This window comes from Pongo abelii, chromosome 6, assembly GCF_028885655.2.
Source record: "Pongo abelii isolate AG06213 chromosome 6, NHGRI_mPonAbe1-v2.0_pri, whole genome shotgun sequence".
Classification (NCBI taxonomy): Eukaryota; Metazoa; Chordata; class Mammalia; order Primates; family Hominidae; genus Pongo; species Pongo abelii.
This window is the reverse complement of record NC_071991.2, coordinates 98,675,250-98,697,823: the sequence shown is the minus strand read 5'-3', so window position 1 is coordinate 98,697,823 and position 22,574 is coordinate 98,675,250. Positions and strand designations below refer to the sequence as shown.

The 22,574-nt window shown below is 36.9% G+C and overlaps 1 protein-coding gene across 11 annotated transcripts in view; it reads left to right on the top strand.

The window, feature by feature from the left end:
• Positions 1 to 22,574, top strand: part of PHTF2 (putative homeodomain transcription factor 2) — a 160,691-nt gene that overhangs the window by 99,690 nt on the left and 38,427 nt on the right. For all 11 annotated transcript variants that reach the window (XM_024249636.3, XM_063726103.1, XM_063726102.1 and 8 more), the window contains 4 exons: positions 4,485 to 4,554; positions 5,538 to 5,696; positions 12,581 to 12,746; positions 14,039 to 14,203. In XM_024249636.3, the coding sequence (XP_024105404.1) occupies positions 4,485 to 4,554; positions 5,538 to 5,696; positions 12,581 to 12,746; positions 14,039 to 14,203 (560 nt within the window). The remainder of the gene's footprint in view (positions 1 to 4,484; positions 4,555 to 5,537; positions 5,697 to 12,580; positions 12,747 to 14,038; positions 14,204 to 22,574) is intronic.

The window sequence follows — 22,574 nt, the reverse complement described above, 5'->3', positions numbered from 1 at the left end:
TTAATCAATTTATCTGGCTCACACCTGAAATCCCAACACTTTAGGAGGCCCAGGTGGGAGGATTGCTTCAGTCCAGGAGTTAAGACCAGCTTGGGCAACAAAGTGAGACACTATCTCTAAAAAAAAATTATTTTTCTTAGTTAGCTGGGACATACCTGCAGTCCCATCTACTTGAGAGGCTGAGCCAGGAGGATCACTTGAGCCCAGGAGTTCGAGGCTGTAGTGAGCCATGATCACACCACTGCACTCCAGCCTGGGCAACAGAGTGAGACTTTGTCTCTAAAAGATACGTACATACATACATACATACATACATACATAAATAATAAACTTATCATTCTCACTACTCTTGTTATTTTTAATTAAAAGGATCAATTTGTTAACAAGCCTAAAAGCACATTTCATTTTTACTAAACGTTCTAGTAGTGGAGGCAAATTATAGTGTAAAATAATTCCATATTTATTCTAAGGAAGTTAGAGAGGTACATAACTGTGGTGTATTAATGTTAATATTTGATTAAGAAAAAAACACTCTACCTGTTGTTTAGAGAACAGTGTACCAAATGTATTGAGTTTGTCCAATGTAACTGATTATTTCATTAGTTGTCAAAGCAGTGAGCAGCTACTAGAGAAATCAAAGACATGAAAATATATTTTTTGGAAATGTTTATTTTTCAATTAAAGACCCAGAGTTGATATTGCTAAAGCATAAAATCTTTTGTAAGTTGCAAATTATTTTTTCATAACCATTTTAGAAATTATAACTAAAAACTGATTTTTTCTGATTACTGTGACCAAAATTTAAAAGTAAATTTGGAAGTTTTTCCTGTTTTACTGTCTACTAGACTTTTAAAGCTTCTTAAAAGACTAGACTTAAAAAACTTATAAAGTCATTACAGAGAAAAAGTGGGTGGGGGAACTAAACAAGATTTCTAGAAAATGAAACTGTTTATGTACTTTGATGGAGTCTAAATATTAACAATACACAGAAGTCTAGATAACTGAACAGAAGCACTTTCTAAACTTAAACAGCCCATTTCATTTTTTTTTTTTTTGGCCCAACATTATCTGTGTACTTAGAGAATTTTTTTTAAATAAAAAACTTTATACTACTGTGTTTGAGTCATTTCACTATAGGAACATACTATAAGAGTTTAAATTATATTTAATAAATAAAATATCTTTATTATTGGGTATTAATTGCATTTGTGCTGCTTGTTTCTACTTTCTAGTTTGTGCATAAATTAGTAGTTTTAAAAATCTCATTTTTTTTTAAGAAAACCTTACTTTTCGTTTTTTATTTGTTCATTTAAACTGTTTAACAGTTCATGGTAGTACTGAAAGCTATGCTACTTTGTGTGAATGTGGTTTACCCGAAGCCAATTGAAAATTTTCCAGTGTAAAGTAGCTACTTAATTAAAATCAGATTTTATGAATGTTTATATCTTGATGCTTTCTTTTATTTTTGTGAATAAAATAATTGTAGATTCGATCGCAGCTCACTGCATCCTCTGCCTCCCAGGTTCAAGTGATTCTTCTGCCTCAGCCTCCCAAGTAGCTGGTATTACAGGCGCCCTCTACCACGCCCGACTAATTTTTGTATTTTTAGTAGAGTTGGGGTTTCACCATGTTGGCTAGGCTGGTCTTGAACTCCTGACCTCAGGTGATCCTGCCCACCTCAGCCTCTCAAAGTGCTGGGATTACAGGCATGAACCACCTTACCTGGCCTTCTGTTTTTTTTTTTTTCTTTCTTTTTAAACCTTTAAATTATCTTGATAGGCTACCTTAGAGGGAAAATTTTATTGAAACTGGCTATTAGGGTGTGGCTCTACAATATAGCTCAAAATAAATATATTTTAGTAGAATATAAAATTGGAAATGAACCCCATATAAACAAGGTCGATTAGAAGAAGCATGTTGAAAAACAATAGTTGCACAAATCAAGACAACTTACTGTTTCTCCTATAGGGACTTTTGGTTCTTAAAACAATCTCGATAAAAATTTTAGGTATACAGCAATAAATTAGGATTCAGATTAGTCAGAAGACATTGGCAATAAGGTTACTTTCAAGTTGTTAGGGAAGCAATTTATAAAAAATAAGTAAATTAAAATGTGTTACTGTTTTCAAATATTTTTACATTAATAAAGGTAAAATCTTACTGTAATAAACTTAATACCAAATCCAAATAGTGCTTTATTAATGAAGTTTTATTTAAATATATGTATTATTACAGTTGCTTCTCCAATTTGCAAAATCTTGGGAATGATTTCTAATCCATCAGCCGCTTTATAGTGACATTAAAATCAGAAATAATGTACAGATACAGCCCATACTCATTATTTGGGGTAGCTATATTCTATAAAGTCACCTATGAACACTGAATTAGTGAATACTGAACCATTGCTGCCTGGGGAAGTACCTTGTTTTATGTGTGTTTCTGTTTAAAGACATCTTATTGAATATATATTTTTGATTCATTAATAATTCATGGCCAACAGCACTGTAAATCATATCTGAACGAGGTTATCTTTATTTATTTATTTATTTATTTATTTTACTTTATATTTTTTGGGACAGAGTCTTACTTTGTCGCCAGGCTGGAGTGCAATGGCGTGACCTTGGTTTATGGCAACCTCCAACCCCTGGGTTCAAACAGTTCTCTGTGCTTCAGCCTCCCCGAGTTGCTGGGATTACAGGCGAGTGCCACCATGCCCAGCTAATTTTTTGTATTTTTAGTAGAGACGGGGTTTCACCATGTTGGCCAAGCTGTTCTCAAACTCTTGGCCTCAAGTGATCCGCCCACCTTGGCCCCCACAAAGTGCTGGGATTAAAGGCGTGAGCCACTGTGCCTGGGTGAACAGAGGTTATCTAACACATTTTCTCTGTAAGACACATCACAGCATTCTTGCACTTAGGAACACGAGACAGTGTTTTAAGCACTATACTTGAGGGCCCTCTTGAACAACAGGATTGCCAACAAAAAGCACAAAAATGTGAAAAACACAACAAATAAGGGACACTGTTTACAGTAATCAGAGCTGAAACAGGAAGGTTAAAGGTTAAAGCATCACCTTGTTCGACCTCAGCTGAGAACATGCACGTTGGGTGACTCAATTTTTTTTTTTTCACTCCATGCATGTCTGCAAATTAGGGCAAAAGCACCGTGAACGTTGATTTGGGAGTACAAAGAAATTTTACCAAGTAGGTGTGTTTGCAATTATGGAATCTGAGAATATGAGGATCGACTATATATAAAATTATCATTGCTATTTCTTTAACTTTTACCCTGTCTGCTTCATTTTTGTTTTTGTATCTCTGGGTGGTTTGCAACTTCAGCCAGAACTATTTGAAGGGATTCAAAGATTAATTACATATTGGTTTCAGGGCACATTTTTGGTTTAGACACCTCAGTTAATTCTGACCTCAAATATGGTTCTCTTCTTTGTTTTAGATGCAAACAGAATACTTACTCAGATTTTTACTTTGATAGGGGGGTGTCATTGTTACTTGGATTAGGACCAAAGACAGGATTTACTGCACAGTTACTTGCTTAATTGAATGAATAAAAACCAAATCATCTAAACACTTGTGTCATCTCGCAGTAATTGGCTCCTGAAGAGTTTAGCTTAAGCTCTTGCAGTTCTTTTTGTTTGTTTTTTGTTTGTTTTTTTTAATTTTTATTTTTGTTAGCTCTTCCAATTCTTAACATTCTAGTCTTAAGTAATAAAGTAATTTATTTCGTTATAGGTTTTTTTTTCACTAGTTTTGATCTACACCCCCCACTCCACTCTGTATACTGATAGCAGAAACTTAATTTTACTCAGTGTTCAATAATTTCAAGTTTAAATGAATTCAGTTTATGACAACTGCCTCTCCCTCCTCCCCTTCCTGGTTATGGTGTCTAAGTTCTGAGGTGATGAGGTGGCATTTATGGTCTGATGAGGGGTTGACATGTGAACATAATGGCAACCATCATCCTTGAGTAGTGCATTGTCCTCCCTGGGTCTCAGCTGATTGGCGTCTGCTGAGAAGTCTGCATCCTTTCTGGTCCTCAGCTGTGTGATTTACTGCTTTCTGAAATAATGCCTCCAGCACCACACCTTGAGGTTCCTTCAGGGCTGCTGCTCCCCTAGCTAGCCTCAGCGCTCTCCAAATGCCAATATGGGGCCAATATAGTTCCCTCTACACCTAAAGCTGTACACCTAAATTTGCTTGGTAGTAATAGTATTTGTATTAGAATTTTACTGTTGGTAATAAACCGGCCTGGCATGTTACACACATCTCTAAAATATCTTTTTGAACAATAATAAAATTTATTACAATACTGTAATTGTGTTCCATTTGTAACAAATGCATAATGTGTTACATTTCGTTGGTACTGTTAACAATTTTATTTTACATTGAAAGCTTCAGAAATTGATTTTCTCCTGTTGTAGATTTAAGTATATATACAATTCCAGTGCTTCTTTTGATATATTATAGGGGCTAAGGAATAAACCAAAGAAAACAGCACATGTGAAACCAGACCTCATAGATGTTGATCTTGTAAGAGGTGAGTCTTTGATAAATAAATGCTTAATACAAGTAGACATTGTTCTGGAAGAAACAGAATTCAAAATAGGTTTAAATATTGTATTAGGCTGTTTTGCATTGCTATAAAGAAATACTTGAGATTGGGTAATTTATAAGAAAAGAGGCTTAATTGGTTCATGGTTCTGCAGGCTGTACAGAAAGCACAGCACCAGCACCTGCTTCTGGGGTGGGAAGCTTTACCCATGGCAGAAGGCAAGCGGGACCAGGCACATCACATGGCCAGAGCAGGAGCCAGAGAGTGGTAGTGGGGAGGTGCCACACACTGTTAAATCACCAGATCTCCTGAGAACTCACTCACTATCTCAAGGACAGCCTCAAGCCATGAGGGCTTCACCCTTATGGCCCATACACCTCCCACGAGGCCCTGCCTCCAGCATTGGAGATTACAGTTCAACATCAGATTTGGATGGGGACAGATATTCCAGACTATATCAGATATCTATCTGTCTGTCTATCTTTTTAGAAATAAAAACATTGTGAACCTTGATGAAGACAAGAATAGTATTAAAAAGAGAGAATGGGACCAGGTACAATGGCTCACGCCTATAATCCTAGCACTTTGGGAAGCTGAAGGCAGAAGGATCTCTTGAACCCAGGAGTTTGACACCACCCTGGGCAGCAGAGTGAGATCCTATCTCAAAAAACAAACAAACAAACAAACAAAACCAAAAAACAATTAAAGTGGTGATTTGTAATTCCTAACTAGAACTGACATTTGAATATTGTTGTATATTTATAAAATATGTGGGAGAAATTCTGTTATTTCAAAAAATGTTTTTTTCAAAATATTTAAAGTATCTATAAATTGGACATTTCTCACTCATAGTATAATACAGAATAAAATTATGTGGTGATGTTTTTCAAACACTGAAATTTTTTTCTTTAAAGAAATTAAAGAATAATATATAAATATACTCTGTTGTCCTATTTTACTTTTTTCAGGGTCTGCATTTGCAAAGGCAAAGCCTGAAAGTCCTTGGACTTCTCTGACCAGAAAGGGAATTGTTCGAGTTGTATTTTTCCCCTTTTTCTTCCGGTGGTGGTTACAAGTAACATCAAAGGTCATCTTTTTCTGGCTTCTTGTCCTTTATCTTCTTCAAGGTATAATTAAATGATTTTTGCTTTTACTTTTCAGAATGTTACATTGTTAGGTTTAATAAGGCTTTGTTTTAAACATATGCTAACTACTACTGAGTATGATGTATAAGTATGTTAATAAAGGCACGTAATTGATTTGGTATTAAAAATATTTGAGAAAACAAAGCAGTTATTTTCCAGTATAACTTTATGAATATTTGAATCTGTAGATGGTTAAAGAAAAATAGAAATCGACAAGATTTTTTAAAATTAGAAACAAAACCTCATCAAAATGCATCTTCCACACATACATACATACCAGTCTTTTAAAAATACAACCTATACAAGTTTATTATTCCTGCCATAGGTATAGTTTCTTTTTTCTGTGCCTTTTACCACCGTGATGTGAGCTGTCTTTATACTTTATCAAAATTCTATATACTGTGCACTCTGCTAGGTGCTTTCTAGATTCTCATTTAATTCTCACATCAACCTGATGAAGTACAGGGACTGTTACTATGCTTCGCTTATATAAGACATGGGACCTGAAAGACCTGAGGGCCCAAAGCCACATAGTCATCAAGTATGGTAGAGCCCAGGTTCAATTCTAAGCATTCTGATCCCAGAACCACACACTTAACAGCTCTTATGTTAACCTCCTAACACAACATTCTAGTGCATAATCTTAGCAGCAGTGTATAACACAACATGTGTAACATTGTAGAGCATTTAGAAACTAAAGAAGAAACTATTCATATTCCATCACGTGAACAAAGCAGTTATTTTCATTTGGTTGATGTCTTTTCAGTCTTTTTAATATGTTATTAAAAAAAAACCCATGATTACAATCCTGAATGATTATTTAAATTTGTTTTATCAACAGATTCTAAGAGATACTTTTTAAATAAATGAAAATATAATAAAAACTGCAGACTGTTATTTAGATAAAGTTGTTTCTTCTAAGCCAGGTTACATCTTATATACATAAAAGGGTGTGGACTATGATAATTTTGTGGTTGTTGTTATTAGAATGTGTGTGTGTTTTCTGATTAAAGATATAATAATATTTTCATGGCAGGAAATTTGGAAAATGTAGAAAAAGCTAAAGAAAAAAAAACTACCCATCATCTTGCCTTTAAATTTATTAATACTTTTTAAATAGTTGAGATTATTTTATATGAACAGCTACATTTTTTTTTACCTAAATGTCATAATATAAAAGTCTTTGTAAATATAACTTCAAAGTTACTAGAAAATATCTTGTCCTACTTCAATATTGGGCAGTTAAGCTGATTGCTATTTTTTGCTATTATAATTACTGCTGAAGTGATCATATTTGCATATCAATATTTTCTAGTTATAGTGATCATAATTTTTATCATTTTCTTGTTTTCTTCTCAAAAGGACTTAAGAGAGCTTAATTTAAGTATAGTTATCTTCAAAGGTTTTCTGGCTTACCTAGATGAGAAAACTTTATTTGAATGTGGTCAGAAATTGCAATAGTTTATTAGAGTAATTCAGTACCATTGATTGTACATCACAGTGCATTGTGCTTTTTAAGATATTGCTGCTTTCTAGTATTCCACGACAAACAAGTTTCCCATGTAACTAAAAGTTCACTGACATTGTATAATTATATTGTGTCTGAAATTTACTTACTGGTTCCTCTAAGTTAAATAGGGAACACAGGTTAGATTGGGCATTAAATGAGATATTTTTAAGTTCAGAACCCAAGTTTAATCATAAGGCCCTTATGATGAACACTAAACATTCTCCTAGTAAAGCTTAGTTAGAGAAATGACTTAACCTCCTTAAAGTCATACAGCTAGTGCCAAAATCACGATGTGACTCTGATGACCCTCGGCAGGCTGCCATTACCTTTGAAAACCACTGTATGTCTATCTCCATTGCAGCAACCTGTGTAAAAGCGGGGTGCTGCAGTGCTCTGAGTTATGTCCTCATTCTTGTTTGCACTTCTTGAAAGGCAGAAAGAATCAAATGCAGTCAGATTTGGTTTTATATAACTATGTATAGTTTTTTAATTTCAATTACATGCTTTTTAAGTATCTCAGCTATGTATTCTTAGCTCTATCCCCATTTCTGCATGTCTTGGTTGCCTAGTTTCTTGCCAAGATTACTGCCAGGAAACCTTACATCATCTTCTACTTTCTGTCCATTTACCTATTAAATGACAAATTCAAACCAGCTGCTTAAGATCTGAATTTCTTCACTAGTTATCATTGCTTTCAAGATGCAATCTGAGTTTTCAAATCCCTCCTTGAATTTCTATCCCACCTTAACCAGGCTAAACTAGCTCTTTGCTGTTTCTTAAACATTCCATGCTTTTTTGCCTATGTGTCTTTGGACACGCAACTCCCTTTGCGTGGGGTAGCCCTTTTCCCTTTTGTTTAGTCAATCCTCTGTGTTCTCTGAAATTTAGATTAGACATCAGACATCACTTTCTTTGAGAATCCTTTCATAACTCCCCAATGTAGTTACATATCTTTCTTATGTATATTATAGCAGTTAATCATAAGTATTATATTAGTCACCTTGGGCTACCATAACAAAATACCACAGATTGGGTGGCTTATACAACAAAATTTATTTTTTCACCATTCTGAGGGGTGGAAGTGCAAGAGTGAGGCAATGTCAGAGTTGGTGTCTGATGAGGCTTCTCTGACTTGTAGATGTCCACCTTCTTGCTGTGTCTTCACAGGGCCTTTCTTGTGTGTATGAGTGGAGAGAGAGAGTACTCTGGTATCTCTGCCTCTTCATATAAGGACAAGAGTCATATCAGTTTAAGGCCTTACCCTTACGAATCTGTTTAACCTTTACTACCTCCTTATAGGCCCTGTCTCCAAACGTAGTCACATTGTGGGTTAGGGCTTCATTCAGCATATGCATTTGTGTGGGGAGGATGAAAGGAGCACAGTTTAGTTCATAACAGGTATTTTCATTGTTTCTTTATATGTCTCTTCTTTCCTCTAAACCAAGCTTGTCCAACCCATGGCCCATAGGCCACATGCAGCCCAGGATGGCTTTGAATGTGGCCCAGCCCAGGCTGATAAACTTTCTTAAAACCTTATGCGATTTTTTATCAGCTATCGTTAGTGTTAGTGTATTTTATGTGTGGTCCCAGACAATTCTTCTTGCAGTGAGGCCCAGGGAAGCCAAAAGATTGGATACCCCTGGTCTAAACCAAGGGATAGGGAGTGGAGACTGTGTCTTGTCTTTTTTTCTGCATTGCCTAATTGCCACTGAATCTTAAAGATTAACAGTCCTAAAGATGGAAGACAGTATTCTATTCTATTCTATTCTATTCTATTCTATTCTATTCTATTCTATTCTATTCTATTTTTTAGACACAGGGTTTTGCTTTTTTGCTCAGGCTGGAGTGCAGTGGTGCGATCATAGTTCACTGCAGCCTTGAACTCCCAGGCACAAGCAATCCTCCAGCCTCAGCCTCCCAACTAGCTAGGACTATGGGAGCACGCCACCATGCCCAGCTGATTATTTTTATTTTTGTAGAGATGGGGTCTTAATATGTTGCCCAGGCTGGTCTTGAACTCCTGACCTCAAGTAATCCTCCCACCTCACCCTCTTAAAGTGTTGGGATTACAGGTGTCAGCCACCACGGTTTCTCTCTGTTGCTCAGGCTGGAGTGCGGTGGCGCAGTCATGGCTCGCTGCAGCCTCGACCTCCAAGGCTCAATCATTCCTCCTACCTCTGCCTCCATAGCTGGAACTACAGGCATGCACCGCCATTCCCAGCTAATTTTTGAATTTTTTTTGTAGAGGCAGGGTTTCGCCTTGTTGCCCAGGCTGGTGTCAAACTCCTGGGCTAAAGCAGTCCACCCGCCTCAGCCTGTCAAAGTGCTGGGATTACAGGTGTGAGCCATTGCATCCAGCCTACTCCTGGAGTTCCCCTTGCCCAGTACATGAAGTCCTGCCTTTGAAATGTTTGTGCCCAACAACCAACAACATTCTGTCTTAGTTGATCTCCAGCAGAAATCTCTAGCAGCACTGTCTAGTTCGTAGGACTTCATTAAATGCTCAAAAAGTATAACTCAGCATTATATAAAATAAGTGAATGTTTTCTCCATATATCTTCTTTTTTTTTTTGAGACGAAGGGTCGCTGTGTCGCCCAAGCTGGATTGCAGTGGCACGATCTCGGTTCACTGCAACCTCCACCTCCCAGGTTCAAGCAGTTCTTCTGCCTCAGCCTCCCAAGTAGCTGGGACTACAGGCGTGTGCCACCAAGCCCAGCTAATTTTTGTATTTTTAGCAAAGACGGGGTTTCTCCATATTGGCCAGGCTGGTCTCAAACTCCTGACCTCGTGTTCTGCCCGCCTCAGCCTTCCAAAGTGCTGAGATTACAGGCAGGAGCTACCACGCCCGGCTCTCCATATATCTTCTGAACCTTAACTTGAGAGGAACACAAAAAGAAGTGATACCAGAGTCATGGAGGAAAAGCCACTGTCTCAGGAACTGAGACCATGGGAGGGACATGATCACTTTTAGAAAGACACAGTCAGAAGAAAGAAGGAAAAAGAGAGGAAGAAAGTGGCTCCTCCCCCTTTTTCTAATGCCTTGTCGTCAGAATTTCACAGTATGTAATAACTTCCTGTTAAGATATACAGAAAATATAATTTGTATGCTCCCAGCCCTAGGATTACAGAGAATGGTGATCACAGGGCTGAAAGGGTTAAGATAAATAACCAGCAACAGGTTATATAAAACCTAAAGTTTTAAAAGATGTTCTCCTTTGTGTCTGAAACTCTGAACTTCTTAAGTAAGCATTTGTACTTGCCCCTTTTAAAATTAGAGTTAATGGCACGGTGAAACCCCATCTCTACTAAAAATACAAAAAAATAGCCAAGCGTGGTGGCGGGCACCTGTAGTCCCAGCTACTCGGGAGGCTGAGGCAGGAGAATGGCGTGAACCTGGGAGGCGGAGCTTGCAGTGAGCCGAGATCACGCCACTGCACTGCAGCCTGGGCGACAGAGCGAGTCTCCATCTCAAGACAAAATTAGAGTTAATGGTAGCTAAAAAAAAAAAAAAAAAGCTACTATTCACCAATGTTCAGTATACATTTACTGTGTATAAGCAGCTGTTCAAAATGTTTTACATGCATTACCTCACCTAAAACCTATTATAGTGCCTATGTACTGTATGTATGCTGTGTACTATGTAGATATACAGAAGATTAAACCAGGGCTCAAAAATATTAGAGAACTTGATAAAAGTCAAATTAGAATTCATATTAAAAACAAAAAAGACTCTGCTTTTCAAAATTCCAGACTGTTACAGAAGAACTAGAGAATTTGGGTTAAATTCCAGGGTAATTCATAAAGATGATTGGCATTTTAAATTTTTTGTTTTTTCTTTTTAAGGAACCTTATTACTTACAGTTACATACAGTTGAAATTTGTTTTCATGATACTCTTTAAGTATATTAGCAGATTAAGTGATGTTTTAAGCTTTTGGTATGTTAGACCAGGATTCTTTGAGTTGCAGGTGGCAGAAACTAAATGCAAACTAGCTTTTACAAGAAGTTGGTTTTTTTGGTAGTTAATTTTACTGTTTATCATAAAAGCTAAAAAAAAAAAACCCCAGGAAACTAGATAGAATAGTACAACAGCTAGGGCGGCCATATGTCCCAGTTTGCCTAGGATTGTCCAACCCCAAATTTACTTATGTTGTCCTGGTGCCTTTCACTCTCAAAAGTGTCTTGGTTTAGATGGTAAATTACTTGGTCACCCTAAACACCTAAATACCCATCTCTTTAACAATGATTAACATTTTGGGATGTTTACTTAATCTGTTTTCTTAAGTAAATTATATACATTGAGACATTTTACCCCTGAATACATCAATATGCGTCTCTTCAAAATAAGCACATATAACCACATTACAGTGATCACACTTAACAAAATGACCAAAAATCTTATAATATTTACATTTTATTTTAGGTACTCCTTGGCCCTGGATTCAGGCATGGCTGGATCGAGAGGCTCAGATAATATCTTCACTTCTTTTTGCTGTAGACTTTGGTCTTGCTGGTCACGTTCTTAGGTTGGCTCTTTCTAAGTGGTGGCTAAGGTGGCCCCTAGCAATTTCATTTTTTCATAGTCTTTAGTGTTTGTGATCTAGGAGAAAGGTCTTGAAGCACCTATATTAGTCCCTGAAAAAGACTGATTGGCCCTGCTTAGGTCACTTGCCCATCTTTTTATAAACTTTTGTATTCAGACTAAGACTGTGACAAGCCTAGATTACGTGTCTGTCCCTGAGGTGGGAGAAATAAGAATGTATGATTGATGGATAAAGGAGGGAGACAAAGGTAAAGAGAGTTTATGTCCAGAAAGTCTAAGGGATGCTGTGTAGGCAAAACAAGATTTCCCTTCATGTAGTAATAGTTAGCATTGATGGATGTTTAGTGGTTTCTCTGGAAACTATGCCTAAGTAAATTTGTTATTAATTCTAAGGAGATAGACTTCTATTAATAAGAAGCTCTTTGTAGCTGTATTATACACTTATCATAAGATTTCCTTATTTGTAAAACAAAGAAATAATGTACTTGAGGTTAGGGTGGTTCTTTGATTGTCTGTGATGTTACTTAGAAATGTCCTTAGATTCATATGCATCTAATTTACGTTGCAGCGTTGAGGTGTACTTTAGAGACTATGTTGGGTGTTGTCTTGTTCCAAGAGTTTATTACTGAATACCATGGTTAGGCTGTGGCAGACAATAAAACAATCTGAAAGAGCTTGTCTGTAGTAATATTTTAAACTCATTTAAATTTAGAAAAATATTTTGGCAAAAAATAATGTAAAAACAATTTTAAAAGTTTTGAAGAGGTGACTATCAGATCTATAATTAAGCATATTTTCTTTCCCTTTTTATAGTTGCCGCAATAGTATTATTCTGCTCCACTTCTAGCCCACACAGCATACCTCTGACAGAGGTGATTGGGCCGATATGGCTGATGCTGCTCCTGGGAACTGTGCACTGCCAGATTGTTTCCACAAGAACACCCAAACCTCCTCTAAGTACAGGGGGTAAAAGAAGAAGGTACTGTTTTTTAAAAAGTAATCTTTTTGTACATTTATGTAATTTGAATCCACAGTTGTTCTTGACTCCTCTTATCTTCATAGACTAAAATCTTATCGTGTAAGGTTGCTGTTTCAAAAAAAACACTGAGCTTCAGAATGAATTACCAGATGATTTAGTTTCTATATTTGCTTCAAGGCCATTTTAAAACCACATGCCTATGGTTTTGTTTCTTTTTTTTTTTTTTTTTTCCTGAAGCTCATTTATAGTCACCTAATATCAATGTAGACAATATATGTTAGCTAGATTGTTAATAATTCCTACTACTTATAAAAATCTTGTATTTTTAAGATGCTTTGGCAAAAACAAAAACCTAAAAAAAATTTCAGCTAAACTGTATTTACTAAATGCTATTTGGTTTTGTTTTGTTTTTTTCTTTTTGTTTTTTTTTTTGAGACAGAGTCTCACTGTCTCCATCACCCAGGCTGGAGTCCAGCTCCCTGCGGCCTGGACCTCCTGGGCTCAAGTGATCCTCTCACCTCATCCTTCTGAGTAGCTGGGAATACAGGTGTATGCCACCCCACCTGACTAGTTTTTTTATTTTTTATTTTTTGTAGAGACGGGGTCTCACTTTATTGTCCAGGCTAGTCTTGAATTCCTGGGCTCAAGTGATCCTCCCACCTCGGCCTCCCAAAGTGCTGGGATTACAGGCATGAGCCACCACACCCAGCCACTACATTCTATTTGAATCTGTTTAATATTACCCTTGATTCAGTAAATATAGCATGTCTCACTGGCCACTCAGCCAGTGAGTGGAGTTTGTTTTAGGGTTCTTTTGGAGCAGGTCCTCTTTTGAATATCATTGCTAAGAGATTGTGACATTTGTAGTTTTTGGGTGCTGAGATTTAAGCCCATCTCATTTTTAAAAGATAATACATTAGATAAATAGCAATGTCGATAAATTAGATTATAATTCTCTCCAATCTAAATTTTCTTCTTTCTTCATCTGCAGATAAGTGACTTTTCAAATAGGGAAGAAATGCTTTTGTAAATATTCATCCAATGCAATCCTTACAACCTTCTGTCCACTGACCTGCCAATATAAGCAAGGACCAATACCTTAACATTTCTAGAAATTGGTCTTGAATATGCATCATGATATTTGGATTAAATTTTATCTAGTAAATCTAAATTTTATTATGTGTTAAGTAAAGTTCCTGTGTTTATGTTTTTCAAAATTTTGATTGTACTACTGAGAAAGTGGTTATTAAAATATTAAAGCTGCCTTCCATTCTTAATCTCTTCTGATGAAGGAAATTAAGAAAAGCAGCCCATTTGGAAGTACATAGGGAAGGAGATGGTTCTAGTACCACAGATAACACACAAGAGGGAGCAGTTCAGAACCACGGTACAAGCACCTCTCACAGCGTTGGCACTGTCTTCAGAGATCTCTGGCATGCTGCTTTCTTTTTATCAGGGTTTGTATTTATTTAAGGTTTTATATGTCATAGAGATGGCACTATCCTTTTTCTGGCACTTCAGTCTCAGGTAATGAATATTAATTACTTTAAATGTGACAGCCTCATTATGGATTTTGTTTTGATAAATTATAATAGTATAGATAATGGAAAAATAGACACTGTAAAGTTTATTTGGCTCATGTGTACATACAGCTATACGAGAATGAGTATATCAAAGCATTTTTAGCTAGGATTTCCTTTTTTTATTTTTTTTTTGGGACGGAGAGTGGCTCTGTTGCCCAGGCTGGAGTGCAGTGGCACGATCTCGGCTCACTGCATCCTCTACCTTCCGGGTTCAAGTGATTCTTCTGCCTCAGCCACCCGAGTAGCTGGGATTACAGGCACGTGCCACCACGCCTGGCTAATTTATTGTATTTTTAGTAGAGATGGGGTTTCACCATATTGGCCAGACCTCGGCCTCCTAAAGTGCTGTGATTACAGGCATGAGCCACCGAACCCGGCCAGGATTTCTTGATTTTGGTTTCTATTATATTTCTCAAGTACTATTTTACTTGTGTTAATTGGTTAATTTATTTTTATCACCGTTTTAGGTCAAAATTGGCTGTATTAAAATGTCATGTGAATTGTATAATTTTTTTCTTCTAAGTTCTTGCCTCAATTATCCAAAATTATCTGAAATAAAACATATAGGCATTGTTATTTAAGTGAATAAAATGTATATTATAGTATGTGATTCTACTTTTGTACAATGTACCATGTACATTTTTGTACTACACAAAAATGGCTTTTTGTATAGTTTGTATAGTTGTACCATCAATGAAGACTTACCAAATAGGAAAATATAATTACAGCAAACATTAAAAAAAAACCTGACTCAAGCTTGTATTATTATTATTATTTTGAATATTCAAAACACTTAAGGGTTGTATTACTAGTTTATATATACCTATAATAAATGTGAAAAAAGTTAAAAAGCTATGATCAAAATATTGAGTGTAACTGATGAAAGGTACTTAATTAATCAAGAAAAGGGATACTGCAAATAACTATTCTGTCACTTTGTTAACTCCTTCACTAATACCATATTTCATCAATTTGTGATTGTGCTCTTAGGATAAAGTTTATCATGCATTATGGAACTAAGCAGTTATATCCAGGGCATATTTTCGTTGATTGTAATTTTTGGGAAAGTTTTCCAGATTTTAATAGTTTACAGTAACATGGCATTAAGTGAAAATCCTTTCTATTCCAATCACCTATTCTTCCTCCAGGGACAATATGTTTTGTTTTCGTTTTTTAACTTGGGTTGAATTCTGTCTATATCTCTCTCTTCTTTAGTCTTTTAAAAAAAATGTTTTGCACATAACTAACTTGGATGTAATATAGCTGTCCTTTCTAACATTGGCATGCAACAATTTAGTCACTGCAAAGTCAGTTTCTTGAGCATTTCCAGATAAGCAGTTATAAATAGCGTAATGGATATATTTCACTTTTTGGGAATCATTCATTTGTTTTGGTTGTCTACAACTGATATTATATGTAGTATTCAGAGTCCCCCTAAAACTAGTAGGTTGATACCTTTGGAAGTTTACTATATTTCTCTTATCAAATGAGATAGAGACTTAAATATTCTTCCTGTTGGGCAGCAGCATGACCATGATCATGACTGCCATTGCAGTGGCTGTCCATTATAGTGGCTAACTCAGTCTGGATTTATTCTCTTTAATCATGACTGCTGTACATCTAAATATTTTAAAAGACGTACTGTGTTTATCTCATTTTGGGGCTGGTTTGCCAGCATATGAATGAGACTTTTATTAGGTACAAGAAAATCTTAAGAGAAATGTTAATTTTAGAAGTCCTAAGCTGAGTTCAGAGATCTTGATGATATTTTCTTCTTTCAGGCTTTGTTAAGACAGGAAGTGCTTAAACTAAGCACTTATCAACTAAGAACTTATCAACTTATCAACTAAGCACTTATCAACTTATCAACTAAGACTTAACAAAATTGTTTCTGGTGATAAATTGAAAAGCCGGATACGTCCGTTAAGTTATCTCTGTTAACATAACTGATAGAAAAATAAATTAATAACCACACAGATACCTAAGCTTTGTGTATGGTATCTTGATGGTTTTCTAGATGTTAGGATGAGAACCACTCTTCTATTTTTGTGTATATATATATATATATATATTTTTTTTTTTTTTTTTTTTAACCTATGTCACTGCACACTGAGAGAACCGCCTTTTTTTTTTTTTTTTTTTTTTTTGAGACAGGGTCTCACTCCTGTGGTCCTTGGTGGAGTGCAGTGGCATGATCATGGCTCCCTGAAGCCTCAACCTTCCAGGCTCAGGTGTTTCTCCCACTTCAGACTCTCAAGTAGCTGGGACTATAGGCATTTGCCACCATGCCCCAGCTAAGAGAACCACTGTTTTAAAACCCTGTATTTATAAGTTGGAAAGGTACTGTTTGTCATCTGTAAGTACATTTTATTCTCAAGATAAAACTATTATTTTTGAAACAAGACATAGTATTTCTCATTTGAAAAATTGGGAATTACTTTAATAAACCTTTATGAACCTGAGAAAACAAAGTCTTAAGAAAATGTCAATTTAAAAAGATATAGAGGCTGGGCACGATGGCTCACGCCTGTAATCCCAGCACTTTGTGAGGCCGAGGCGGGTGGATCACCTGAGGTCAGGAGTTCAAGACCAGTCTGACCAACATGGTGAAACCCCATCTGTACTAAAAATACAAAAATTAGCTGGGCGTGATAGTGGGTGCCCATAATCCCAGCTATTTGAGAGGCTAAGGCAGGAGAATTGCTTGAACCCAGGCAATGGAGGTTGAGTGAGTCGAGATTGTGCCACTGCATTCCAGCCTGGGTGACAGAGCAAGACTCCGTCTAAAAAAAAAAAAAAAAGATAGAAATCAATTATATTTCCTAAGGATTTAGTACTTTAATTTCAATGAATTGTTAATTAATGTAATTATAGTCTCTATTAAAGAGATTGAATAGGACGAATTACATCTTGATTGTGTGTCGTTCAGCATAGTACTTACTTCAGAAGTCGCATGGATCCTAAGTTTTCTTTCATGTCCTCTAAGATTCATTTCACCGTGACAATATCACTGAAAAACAGCAAACAGGAATTACAGCTCTCACTATGTTGCCAAGGCTGGTCTCAAACTCGTGGGCTCAAGCAATTCTCCCACCTTAACCTCCCAAAGTGTTGAGATTACAGGTGTGAGCCACCACACCCAGCTTTATTAAATCTTTAACTTTCACTTTAGTGTTAAAAACAGTAAATACTAAGGCTAAATGTGACAGGAATCTTAAAGGTAGATCAGTCAGGCATATTAGTTAACATGTGATCCGGTTTTATTCTGATTATCTGTCTCTAAATCACCAGGTCAAATTAAAATACAAAAAAATTAGCCGGGCATAGTGGCACATGCCTGTAATCCCAGCTACTTGAAAGGCTGAGTTAGGAGAATCACTTGAACCTGGGTGGCAGAGGTTGCAGTGAGCTGAGATGGCACCACTGCACTCCAGCCTGGGCGACAGAGCTAGACTCCATCTCAAAAAAAAAGAAAAAAAAAGAAATATCTAATAAGTACCATCCTAAGCCAGGCGTTGAGTCACATGCTGGGAGTACAATACTGAAGCTCATAAGCTGGTGGGGGAAAATCACATATAAACCACTGAAATACAGTGTTACAAATGCAAACAAAATATCCTAGGAGAACAAAGGAGGGTACAATGATCTCTGCCAAGGAGAATCAGGAAGGCTTCACGTTTCAATTGGGTCTTGAAGTGAATTTAAACAAGGAGTTGGATATGCAATGTTTTTACAAGAGGAGTAGTTCTCAGAAATCTGATAAGGTCATAAAAACTAAGCTAAACTCAAGAAGCTAAGAATAGGAGTGAGCAGCTAAGGCACAGTGGAGGAGGAGAGCGGCAACCTTATGATGGTTCACTGACTGGCTGAATGACTAAGTCTGGATTGCTGGGCCTTGTTCGAGGTCCTTCCCCCTCAGCTTGGAAAGATATTCCTAGGAAAAGCCCCTAGTTGCCCCTACAAGCTTCTTTAACACCCAGAACAGAATTAAATCTGAGATTTTTTTTCTCAGAGAATCATGGAATAATAGAGTCAGAAAAGATGCTGAAAATCACAGTTTTGTTGTCTCTAACATCCCTCAGAATCTTAGGGATTCTCAAAATGGGAAATGAAAGTCTGTAATCAATTTTCAATATTCTGAAAAACCTACCAGAAATTTGACATTTTCTGGTAGTATTAAATCACAGCTTTCCTTGGTTTGTGCTAGAGTTATATCAGATCCACATTAAACTGAGATTCTGACTGAGCTATCTTCTAAATATAAGCTGTTTCCTCATTATTATTGTTATTATTAGTTTTTTTGGGGTGGGGGATGGAGTCTCGCTCTGTTGCCAGGCTGGAGTGCAGTGGCACGATCTCGGCTCACTGCAACCTCCACCTCCCGAGTTCAAGTGATTCTTCTCCCTCAGCCTCCCGAGTAGCTGGGACTACAGGCATGCACCACCATGCCCGGCTCATTTTCGTATTTTTAGTAGAGATGGGGTTTCACCATGTTGGCTGGGATGGTCTTGATCTCTTGACTTCGTGATGCTCCTGCTTTGGCCTCCCAAAGTGCTGGGATTACAGGTGTGAGTCACCGCTCCTGGCCATTATTATTTTCTATTTTTTATTGTTTTTGAGATGGCGTCTCACTCTGTCACCAGGCTGGAGTGCAGTGGCGCGATCTCGGCTCACTGCAACCTCCGCCTCCCGGGTTCAAGTGATTCTTCTCCCTCAGCCTCCCAAGTAGCTGGGACTACAGGCGCACACCACCACGCCCAGCTAATTTTTGTATTTTTTAGTAGAGAAGGGGTTTCACCATGTTGGCCAGGATGGTCTCAATCTCTTGACCTCATGATCCGCCCACCTCGTCCTCCCAAAGTGCTAGGATTACGGGCATGAGCCACCATGCCTGGCTTGTTTTCTCATTATTTTTATGCTGAATTTGGTAAAAAGCTTTTCAAAATCTAGGAGTAAGGTAATAAATTACTACAATATTTGCAATTTACAAAAAACATTTTCACTGATTTCATCTTAATTTATTCTTCATAACACTGCAGTCACTAATAACAGCAGAGCCGGGAGGCCACCACTCTCGGTCCAGGGTTCTTTTCAACTACTCCAAGCTTCTAGGGTTTTTTCCTTGCCAAGGGTGTTGCCAAGGGCACACTGTGCATGTCTAGGAAATACTGCTTCTATCATGGAATAAATAAAAGCAGTATAGAGATATATGTCTCCTGTTTTCAAGAAACTACTACTAGCCTTGCTGTCCAGGTGCCTGTGATTCGTGGTGTTTGGGTTGATCTAAGAAAATAGCATTAACTCTGGTTTTATGAAATGAATATTACATGCATGAATTGTAAATATCGGAAGGTAGATTTGTGTGTGTGTGTGTGTGTGTGTAATACTAAAAAGTATAATTTCTTCCTATACGGTAATACTTTAATTCCTAATACCAGCTTCTTTCTGCTTTCCATTTTTGATGAGGAATGGTGATTTCAGTATATATGTTTATTTTAAAATCAAAATGCTATTTATCTTGCATTCTGTTTATTTTTGTGCATGTTTTAAAGTTGACAAATAGAATTAACTTCCCTTTTAAAAATGTAAGTAGAATTTTACAATATTTGTTTTTTAAATAAGTCTCTCATCCCCACTGCCTTTACTGTATTTTTATTCCCTAAAACAAGGCAACAGGAGGAATTACTTAAACATCTAAGTCTCAGTAACCTGTGTTCCTTTTGATAAATTAATTTTACCAGTACTGTCCCTTTGAGGTAGTTACTTTTGTTTATTAATGCCAACATGAGTCATATAGCAATCAGTGGTAAAACTAAACCTGCCTGGAGCAACCACATTTTTGACCTTCTTTACCTGCAATAATTGGAATTTAGCTCTCCTACCATTTACACTCCAGCTTGGGAGACAGAGTGAGACCCTGTCTCTCTTAAAAACAAAACAAAACAAAACCACAGTTGTTTCTTGGTATCCATGGGAGATTGGTTCTGGGATAACTCCACCCACCACCACTCCCACCCCCCACCTCCAAGGATACCAACCTCTGAGGATGCTCAAGTCTCGTGTGTAAATGGTATAGTATTTGCATATAGGGCATGCGTATCCTCTCATTTACTTTAAATCCTCTTTTAATACCTAATAATGGTATAAATGTTATGTAAATCATTATTATACTGTATTGCTTAGGGAATAATGACAAGAAAAAAATGTCTGTACATGTTCAGTACAGATGCAAGCATAGTAAGCCTAACTACATTTTCAATTTGAGGTTGGTTGAATCCACAAATATGGAACCTGTGGATATGGAGGCCTGGTCGTGACCCACTTATTATCCTGCTTTCACCTTCTAGCTTTAACATCTATAGATTATTCTTGCCCTAATTATTATGATTCCCAAGTGGTTATTTTTCTAACTCTATCATTCCTTCTACATTTATTAGTTGGCATTCTGCTTTAAGGAGAAGTTTTCCTTTATTTATTTACTCATAGATTTCTATTTTATTCAATTTTTTATTGTCATTATTTATTTTGATGATCAGATCAACCTAATTTTGGCCATGGAACCCCTTTGAGCAATTAACCTTGCTATCTGATATATCTGTATCAGTCTTTGAGCATTTCCTTACTTTCTGGCACAACAAAGTGTTTTGGGTTCAACTTGTATTTCCTCTGTCCCAGCCTGGAATCAACTATTGTTTCAAGAAGAGTAGTATATAGAAACCAAAATCTGAGTTCAAGATATACTCGTTGCGATTGGGGTGTTGTTAACCCCAGGCCTTTTCAGTGAGCACAGCTAGAAAATGTGTATTTGGCCCTTTACAAGTATATTTATTTCTATAGCTATCCAGATATATTACACACCATCAATTTGCATTGATAGCTCCAGTTCAAATACCATCCTGCAGGGTTCATTCTATCTCTTCTTCTTTTTCTATCTTCTTTCTCTGTCAGTGAGAAAAGTCTGATTCCGATTATCCTCAATATGTTTACTTATTCCATTAGTCGCCTTTATATAGATCAACTTCTAACCCTGCCAGGCTGCACCTGGTACTTTTCTCTAATATTGTCCCTAAATGGGCTTCCATTATTGACTATCACTGGGCTGCTTTTGCTGTCCCATTCCATTGATATTCTTGCAAGTGCTTTCATTACCAGCTACTGGCAGGCTGCCTCTGTTTGTAAACTCTGAGAGTAATACTTACATTTAGCATTTTTCTTTTGCCATTGCAGTTTAGTTTGCAACTTACCTCCATAAGGTTCATGAGAAGCATCAAATACCTACTACAGCTTAGTAAATTACTGTTCTTGTCTCCTGAGAGTGTAACATGAACTTTGAGGAGACAGTGGGGAGAGAAACAACCCAGAGAAGATTGGAAGGAAGCAGAGTTAAGGACAGGAGGAAGTGAGAGATAGCTGAAAGATATCATATGGAATGAATGCTACCAGTACTCTTTCCCCTGGTTTCACATAGTATTTACCCTGCCCTGTTAAGGAAAGAATACATTCTCCTTAGAAAAATGGTTAAAGCAACAGTTATTACAGACTCAAAGACCCTTTTACTGGGCTACCCCCACCCCCCTACCGCCACCCTTTTTTTAACCCTATAGAGTCTGGTTCATTCTACACATTCCCAAATTTTCAGCCACTATTTCTACTTTGACTGCTGGCCTCCAGGCTCATGTTTTCAGTTGCCTACTAACATTTCTCAGAGTGTTCCATCTTTCTTCCTAAATAAATTTCTCTTCTTGCATATACTGTCTGATTAATGGTTCTACCAACTTTTCCATCTTCTTTCACCTAATTTATCCCCCTTTTCCTCTCCCTTAGCCCAGTCTGATTTTCATGAACCTTTATAAATACCTTTCCAGTACATTCTCTCTTCTTATCTTTGAGTTTCTGACATTTTCAGGATATCAAGTAACAACTTCACTTGGTCTTTTTCCACATCTGCAGGTTGCACAGTGTTCAAGGGAGAATTAATAACTAATGTTTCTATCACTTTCTTTCCCAGACAAAGTAACAAGTTTCCTCTGCGTCTTTTATTTTCTATTTTTTGCCCATTTTCCTCTATCCTATAATTCATGTTCCTCCCTCTCTCCATCCTCTTTATCCTATGGCTTATTGTTCCCTTGGTCTCTCCATGCTTCTGAGGATCATACAGAAAGTAAAGGATCTGGAGATTTGGCTTTTCAGTCTTGCAGCTCTGTGGAGATGTGCTCTGAATGACTAAAAAGCACTGGAGCTCTGT